Source organism: Schistosoma mansoni, chromosome 2 (genome assembly GCF_000237925.1).
Source record: "Schistosoma mansoni strain Puerto Rico chromosome 2, complete genome".
NCBI lineage: Eukaryota > Metazoa > Platyhelminthes > Trematoda > Strigeidida > Schistosomatidae > Schistosoma > Schistosoma mansoni.
The window spans coordinates 6,723,375-6,732,579 of NC_031496.1; the positions used below are offsets into that span (position 1 = coordinate 6,723,375).

At 33.0% G+C, this 9,205-nt stretch overlaps 1 protein-coding gene across 1 annotated transcript in view; it reads right to left on the reverse strand.

The window, feature by feature from the left end:
• Positions 1 to 792: 792 nt before the first annotated feature.
• Positions 793 to 9,205, reverse strand: part of Smp_140670 (hypothetical protein) — a gene marked incomplete at both ends in the record, with an annotated part of 39,963 nt that continues 31,550 nt past the window's right edge. Inside the window, 3 exons of the mRNA XM_018795493.1 lie at positions 793 to 801; positions 3,435 to 3,527; positions 7,920 to 8,048. Of these exons, the coding sequence (XP_018649800.1) occupies positions 793 to 801; positions 3,435 to 3,527; positions 7,920 to 8,048 (231 nt within the window). The remainder of the gene's footprint in view (positions 802 to 3,434; positions 3,528 to 7,919; positions 8,049 to 9,205) is intronic.

Sequence of the window (9,205 nt, forward strand, 5' to 3'; positions counted from 1 at the left end):
AGATCGAAAACAATTTTTGTATTTAAACAATCTGAAAATCACACTCAAGGAACACTCACAATCGGAGTCAATTTTGTAACTTAAGAAGTTTCTTTTGATTTTCAACATCATGAAGCCACATATAGAATAGGTAAACTCTTATTAGATATGGCTTAAAATAACTCGTTCACTTATTGATACTTATGAGTTCCAACGTACGATATAAAATTCCCGCTTTACAGAATAAATTTGTAACTTAGTGATCAAACTATTTTACTTTATACAATTATCTTTCACTCTCGTACTTTGTTTCATCTACTGTTTAGGCAATATTGTAGCAGTATTAATCTTCACATAATAAGTGTAGCTCGGAGTCAAATGTAATAGATCGTATTGAGTAAATTTATGGCAATCATATTAAAATCGATGGGAAGTTTCACAACACGTATATCTTGTACATTCGAATTATTTCCTCATTTTAAGGCGTGTTGAGTATACTTCACTTTTAAGATTCTGTTATTTTAGATGTGTTTTTTTCTTTTCCACATTAGAAACCACAAAACCTGATGACTAAACTCTATAAAATTTCCATTTTACCAGAAGTTGATTGACAGAACCAAATAAAAATGAATTTATGTTGATCTCCTTAAATTTCTGTTCTTACCCTCTTTATGACAATAAAAAGATTTATGGGCATGAAATGATAATTTTCTTTACATCTACCGATAGTCTAGACAGATAAACTTAGTTGTTAGGACTTGATATATGACTGTTATTTAAACTGTAGAGGTTGATATTAAGAATCTGGCAACCTTAAGGTTCCTAGGAGATGGAAATAAATTGAAGTTAGAATATGTATTATTTAGTATTGAAGCCAAATATAACATTGGAGACTTTGGCAGTATGGAGTTGAGTTATAACAATCACCTACGACTTCGCATTGTGTCATTCACCTTAAGTGGGGCTGTACTTACAATACCATTCATTTGGTATCAAATGTTCTATGCCTTAAGCTACATTCATCTACACTTCAAAAATTGCTGCTTTCTTTCAGTCAGTCAGTCAGCTACAACGTAGGAACAGGCACATATATGCATCGATCCAAGTTGCCATACCTCGTTAGCACAACAAGATGAACACCGGATTCATAGAAGTAATTAATTTAGTGGTGGTAATGTATAGAAGAAAGGTTGTATAAAAGGATATAGTATAGGAAGGAAGACAGATATAAAGCAATCTTAATCTCAAGGTTTAAGGGAAGATGAAGAGTGTATACACCTACGCCATTGTGATCGATTTTGAGCCATGTCACACAGAGTCTCCGACTATTGGTAACGATAGTCACGCGGGCCCCAACCAAGTAGCTTGCATCTACCAACATGGCTCAGATTAGAAGTTAGTGACTTCAAGCACTGATGCCAGGTTCTGGTTTGGCCGCCCCTAACTCTCTTCCAACCATCCCCAATACTAGTCAGCATTGCGCGTCGTGGTAATCGGTGTTCAGGCATACATAACAGGTGGCCAAACCATCTCAGTAGATGAAGATTCATAACCTCATCAACTGATTTACCATCATTCCCTAATACCCTGTGTCTAACCTCACTATTACTTACCCGGTTATCCCAGCAGATGCGAGCAATATTTCTAAGGCATCTGTGATCAAATGCTGGTAGCTTACGAGTATCTTCTGCTCTTAATGACCACGTTTCTCAGTCGTAAATTAGAACAGAGCGAACTGCTGCGCAGTATACTCGTCCCTTAATTGTCAGATATATATCTCGACTTCTCCATAGGTGACGTAAGTTGGCAAAAGCCAAACGAGCTTTTTCAATCCGTGCTGAGATTTCGTTAGACACCAACCCATTAGGGCTGATCAGACTTCCAAGATAAGTGAAGTTGTCGACGCGTTCGACTACTTCACTACCTATCCTTAGTTCAGGTGTTGACGCAGGCCAGTCCTGGAGTAACAATTTACATTTGGATAGGGAGAAACGCATCCCAAATATCCTGGCATTATTACTGAGTTCCAACAGAAGACTCTGCATTTTGTCAGTGTCTTCACCAAACAGGACTATGTCATCTGCGTAATCTAAGTCGATAAGTGGACCCCCTGGTAGGAGATCAATTCCTGAAAATTCAGTCGACGAGGCGGCTTTCTTTACAACAACAGTGCAACAATCCAAAAGCTAGTCACAAAAGGTCATATGATCAATATTAAATTTACATGTTCTAATGAGGACATTTTAGTAAGTAGTTTATTTTATTACGTTTTTCAACCATTCAAATTAAATATCCGTGGAAATAAGAATTTCCTTAAGCATAATGTACTGCTTTCCAATAAGTCATAATAAACAGAATATGAATATTTCTGACTATATATCGACATAATTTGGTCAACCAACTAGAGAAGCATTGAACAAATGATACAACACTGTATATTTGCTGTAACTGTTTGTTCCATGTACCGAAAATGATTATGTCGAACGCATCTGTAATTTCCTGTTAAATAACATTTTGTACTACTATTTTACTTAAACCAAGTAAATGTTTCCTAGTTAATTAACTGTGGATACTTATACTATACAGCTTCATGGTGAATATAAAGAATAACGTAATACTTTGATTAGAGTTTTATTTTCATTGTTTGTATAAACTGAGATCAGACATCTCATTCTTAACTGTAATCAAATGATCATTTAGTTTAATTAATTAATATGTACAGGTATGCATATCTAGTACCAAGTAACTGATAAAAATAATCGATTTTCATTAATACCGATTGAATACATAAGGAAAACGAATTAAACCTCAAGTGCTTTATACTTTACACCATTTTAAAAAAGTTGACGAATTATTACCACGTCAATAATCATAGTTATTTGTTGTTATACTCCAGTTGCACGGCTAGCTACTTTAAATAATAATCATGTTTCAGACATAAATGTCGCCTAAATTAAGTATCAAGTCCGACTACCACAATAACTATGAGACTTAACTGACAATAAGATATTGAATGAATTAAAAGAATAAAGAATTCATTAAACGTGAATTTGTGATAAAAATACTTCTGAGTAGAAAAGAAGAATTCAGTGGCTGAATGGATAACGTGATGGCGTTTGAAGCGAAAAGTACTCGGTTCGAGTCCCAGAGTGAACATCAACTCTGAGATGCAGGTACATCCAGTTGACGAGTCCCAAATGGGACGAAACGCGCGTCCTGGATTATACTGCAACCTACTATTCATCTTTGCTTATAAGGCTTGTAAATTAAGGCTATATCGAGGCAATACGCACAGTATGCACATATGCCGATTAGAGACTGACCAGTTACAGTCTTAAACATCAATGGGAAGATTCAAACAAACAATACTAAATGAATTCATTTTAATAGTTTATAGATAATTTAATTTACTTCCCTCATTTGTATATATATATATACGTCACAATTCTACTTACTTCTTGAACTCTATGTTCTAGTTTATTGAGTAAGCTTCGTAATTCATCGCGTTCTTGTCGAAGTTTAGTCAATTCCATGTAATCATCTCGAGTCTAAAAGAATTTGCAATGAAAAGAATAATATCTGACAGTAATAACGACTATGGGGGTTCTTCTATACAAAATGCACTACTTCAACGTAATACTTCATTTATAAAAATTCAAAGAATCAATCTGTTTGCCTATAAAATAATGAAATTAAACATTTTTTTCCAGCTGAAGTTTTATGAAACGAAATGTCTAGGATACTTTACTCATATAAGGAAAGTGGTTTAAATTGGATTACGTAATTGCTAAAGTAAATGTTTGAATTCCAACGTTGAATTATGTAGATTTATCTACTGAAAAAAATCATTTCACATGTAGTTATTTACATGTTTTAGAAAATACTGAGGGATGAGTGACATCATTCTGGTTTATCAGTGATCATATGAATAAAATCTTTGAAATTTACCTGGTATCCAATATAGTAAACGTGTATAAATCCGGTGTTTTAATAGTCAAATAGTCCCTTAATTAAGGGGCAAAAATCATTTCAATTTCATGTAAATGATCATGAGAATAGCCATCGCTACACTGACTAATACTAGATACACGGTATAACACTCGAAGCTTTGTTACTGTTACGGTATATGACTTCTTGAACATTAAAGAATAACATTTAAATATTTGACGTTAATCTCCGATTTTTTCCCTTTCAAATCAAATCCTTCAGAAATCTAGTATCCATTCAAAAAAATTAAATTTACTATAGTAAATTCCTTCCTAAGGTAATTGCTGTCCAAAGCTCTTTGTAACGAACTATACTACTAATGAGTAGCTAAAACTTTAATTGTTATCTTATTATGATTTCCTACTAGTTAGAAACAGAGAAAAGGAACTAAATGTTTGTAATGTTTATGATATCTGAAATAATTATTATCTAACCTCAAAAATAGAAAAAAATAGCTTATTCATCTCCTAACCCCAGCTAATTCAAAAGTCAAATGTCAAAAGAAAGTTGTATTCGGAAGAGACCAAAGGATTTTAGCATATTTTCATATATGTCGATTAATTTATTGTAGGTTTCCGTTAACGACTGACAAATTATTTAATTAATAATTGATGAATGTAGTTGGTATTTTACTGAATGATAGTGAATGTGAATTAAGTTCTTGTGGGTATGTACAAAATAAATCTTCCCTATCAGATTAGGCTTTTGGAGTAGACGCAATTCAATCTTCGTTAGGATCATGAATAAGCATTAATAAGGAATCCCTTACGAGAAAGTAATAGCTGTCTAGTGCTACTAGATTTCTGAAGATGATCTAACTAAATTCAGTGTGCTATAAAAAATCTGAAAAAAAATCTATGATCTCATAATTATTACACAAACGACTTCTCTTTATTGTACGTTTTCACTGTATCATTTTGTTAACATTCTCATTACTATTACCTCATTTCATTACTGCATTACATATAACAGACTGCCAGCTTAAGTCTCTGCATTTTTCTTACGTTATTCTATTAGTTTTCATACATAGATATTACTAATAATATCCATATTCTACGGAGGGGTTAATATTGTAACTGTTATATGTGCTAATGAACTCATCTATGAATTTCGAACAGTTGTACATTTCCAATTTGTTTGCATTTATCAGGTATGTTTAGTAATATTTTGTACATGTCCTTTACTTATTGAACTATCTCAGTTATATATTTCTTTATTTGTTCATTCTAGACTCTTGAAATATACTTCTCATTTATCCCACCTGTTTGAGGTTTTATAAATATGACTTCAATTTTAACTGTTGCTCTGAGATTAGTATATTTCAAGCAGATATTAAACGTAGCAACGAGAAATTTAACAGCACTTAAAGAATAAAGTCGATGTAATCTAACATTTATTTCAGCGCAGGAAGAAATCAGGAAGAAGCTCTGGAAGTGAATAGGACACACATTGAAGAAATCACCCAACTGCGTCACAAGGCAAACCCTCACATGGAATCCTGAAGACCAAAGAAAACATTACGCCGAGAAATGGAGACAGACATGAGAAGAATGAACAAAAATTGGATAGAACTAGAAAAGAAAGCCGAGGACAGAGTGGGTTAGAGAATGCTGGTCGGCGGCCTATGCCCCATTGGGAGTAACAGGCGTGAGTAAGATTAAGAGTAAGTAATATAATATTTATCCGTCAATACATTTGAGCTGGCGATTGAATAAGTAATGTGATAAAGTCTCATAAACATAGGTGGTTGCCGATATTTAAGTAAGTAAGTAATATCTTCTTAGGATACGCTCCAGACTAGTTCTTTTTACGTTACCAAAACTCAGTGACGCAAATCACTAATAATGAAGTATTAGGAAAACATGATGAAATTTCAAAGAAATCGAGGTAATAACAGTATTAGTGTTGGTATAAAAGATTAGGAATAGAAGATATAATTCGAGAAGAAAAGATGGATTAGAGGAATTTAGCAGAATTGATGAGTTAGAAACTTTAGATCTAAGGGAAGACAAAGAATGAATACATTTATACCAATAATATCACTGGTATCACCTCCAAACCGAATTATACCAACTTATTAAAGTATGATAAAAAATAATTATTTAGTGAATACTCTAAATTGATTCATAAACTCAGTTATATCGAATGCAAACAATGTCTAATGTTTTATTTCGCTGCATACAGGGTATTTGAAAAAAGTTAATGTTATATCCTAGTGAAGACATAAGTAAGGGTAACTTCCGGGACCTATTAATGGACAATTATTCTATACATATATATGCTTATTGTTTAACTATTGAGTAATTAGATTGTGTATATCTATATTCATCTTATTATAAGTTTCATTTTGACCTATGGATTATTATTATACGATTTACTCTCTCTAAATCATATTCAGTTTATTGATTACTGTTTCTCACGTTCACAGCCACATTTTGGTTTGATCTTGTACAAATATTATTTCCTATTTTATGATGTGATGCAGTCTGTTTGTCTGTCTGGTATATAAATCGAGTATGCTTGAAATAAATGGTTTTCATTGTGGAAGCTGTAATCGGTGTTCTGAACTCAATTGGATGTGGTAGGCGGACAAAGGACTAATAAGAACACTAGGCTGTTCATACTGGTCGAACGTCATTGTTTTGTCACACTGTTAAGATTAGACAAATCGCATTCCAATTGGTGGGTGAATCACGTGATAAAATCCGGACATAAAATCATAACAAGTTGGTAACGACCTTTTTTAAATTCATCACAGTTAATTTTAAAATTCACATATTAATTTAAGGTGATATTTGTCCAGTTGACCTTTAATACACTTTTGATTGTACTAATCAGTTTAGTGTCATTTTTTGTCCAAACGCTAAATGTTCAATTTGACAAATTCATTAACCAATGAACAATGAATATAAATGGTAAATTAGTGAATGAATTCTAATATGAAGTAATCAGTATTAGGGGAGAATAAAACTACTATTATTATTATCATTAGCTTTATTCAATATTATATTTTTGGTACAATATGGAATTCTCAACACAATGTATTTCAATAAGTTTCTGTTTCCTATTTTTTTGATAGATCCTCACGAAAAATATTGAGTGATCGCAAGTTAGAAATTAGCAATCCAGTCAATCGACATCTAAATAATGTACATTCTTTTCGCTGCATATTGCCATCAACCACGATATCTTTGTAACTTGCATAACGAAAATGTGTACACTTTTCAGAAACGTACGTGAATAGTTTATGCGATTAATAGCCATAATGATGTATGAAAACAAATAAAATTAGGTAACTTGTTGAAATATCTAGATGACAGAAACAGGTAGCCCAGATGTTCAAGTAGGCCACCTTACAGCATATCATGGTATCGAAGTGTAATGTTGTTTCATCGGTATCCATTGTCAGATAAGCCAACGGCGATGAATATAACTTACGAAAGTTAATTTGCAATAACAGTGAAGTTATTTCGATAACCACACCAAAAATATGTTAAAGTAAGTTAGAATGGATTAACCTTATAACGTTTGAAATGCATTTATTTCAGGTTTATAGTTAGCTTTTCGGGATTTTATTGTGAAACATTGATATGCAGATATGTATACTCTAAGGTTTATGGATATTGTCAAATTTTATAGTTAAGTAAGAAACAGTGACTAATAGGGTGTTGGGTAGTCACTCAACGACGGAAATGGAAGATAGCTGCGCAATATAATTAACAGATTTAAGTTGGACGAACAAACCATTGAATGCCAGCTCAATTTCCTAAATATTAAGCCAAACCTGAAAATCATGAATTTGTGGATGAGCATACTGGGTTTAAACAGATATCCGATCCTCCTGGTCCCCGATGATTGTTTAATTAAGATCAGTCCGTGGAATAAACTATACTATTTATATATATTTCACAATTGAATGCAAGGTAAACAAAATAATATTAAATCAAGCTTACCTGAAATCGATTTAATGATCTTGACCTAGTCACTGGTGAAGGACTTCTATGACGAGATCGTGTTATACTATCTAACTCTTGACGTAGTAAATCTCTTTCAACACGTAGTTCTTGGACTTGTTGTTCAAGCTGAAAGTGTAAATAGTAAATCAAATATGTTAAACCATATAATTTGTAACGTATAGAAGTAAATATTGTTACCTAATACTTACAAAACATTGAGGGTAAAGAACGTTTGTATTATATAGTAAAATTAATAATAATACATTTTTAACCACGTCAATCATCAAATAACTGTCTTCTAAAAGTGAATTGGTCTAAGATTTTTGTTTAAGATCACTAGAAAAACAACAAGACGATAACAAATAACCTAAAACTCTTCAGTATATTTAAGAGTTTTTACCCTCTTAAAAATGAAATCCAAAAGTTATACGTTGTGTCTAATCAATGAATCGATATTTCAATCATATACATTATACTTTATCCATTACATCAGAATAATACAGATACATTGTTTTAATTCAGCTATTAACAAGTGTACCAGTGCCAGGGAAGTTCTAGTCACTGACTTCTTGAACCGGGGTGTTGTTTACAAAATTGAGAGGACGAAAAGCAAATGTCCGGCGCTTTAACCGGGTTGATGGACATGAAGGATCCACCTAGGGGAGTTGGAAAACCCTGATTCCAAACCAATGGTGTAAATCGGCTCCAATATCCTGAGGGAACAAATGGCGTATGAATCAATCGTCGGTCACCGGCTACTATGGGACTGCATCTCCTTACGATGCTCCACTGCCTTGTGGATCAGACCTTTAGGTCAAAGGCTTCGGATGTGATCCCCTAAGAAAACCACCTGCTTCAGTTTTGGCACGTGGGTAGTACCACAGCCCTCACACAAATCAAATGAGATTTGTGCGGCGCGTATGTATCTGGTGCTTCTTTGTACCAATATTTATGTGTTTCAATAAATAAATAAATAAATAATCCAGTGCCATCATTTTGAATATTTAACCACTAATCGAAATATTTAGTCACGAACTTCGCTTATCACAATTTCCTACCCCTTACATCACTATACTCTTTGACGTACTCTTTTCATTTCTACGATGCAGATATACTCATAATGTCAAAAAGTAATTAGCCATAGAAAAATGGACATTCAGAAAACAAGAAATTTAGTCCATTAATTGATGTGACCACTTATTGATTAAGATCTGGCTTTTGAAGTCACGCCACAAATCAAAATTAGGCGATAGAAAAACGAAGGTATAAACGAACTATAATGA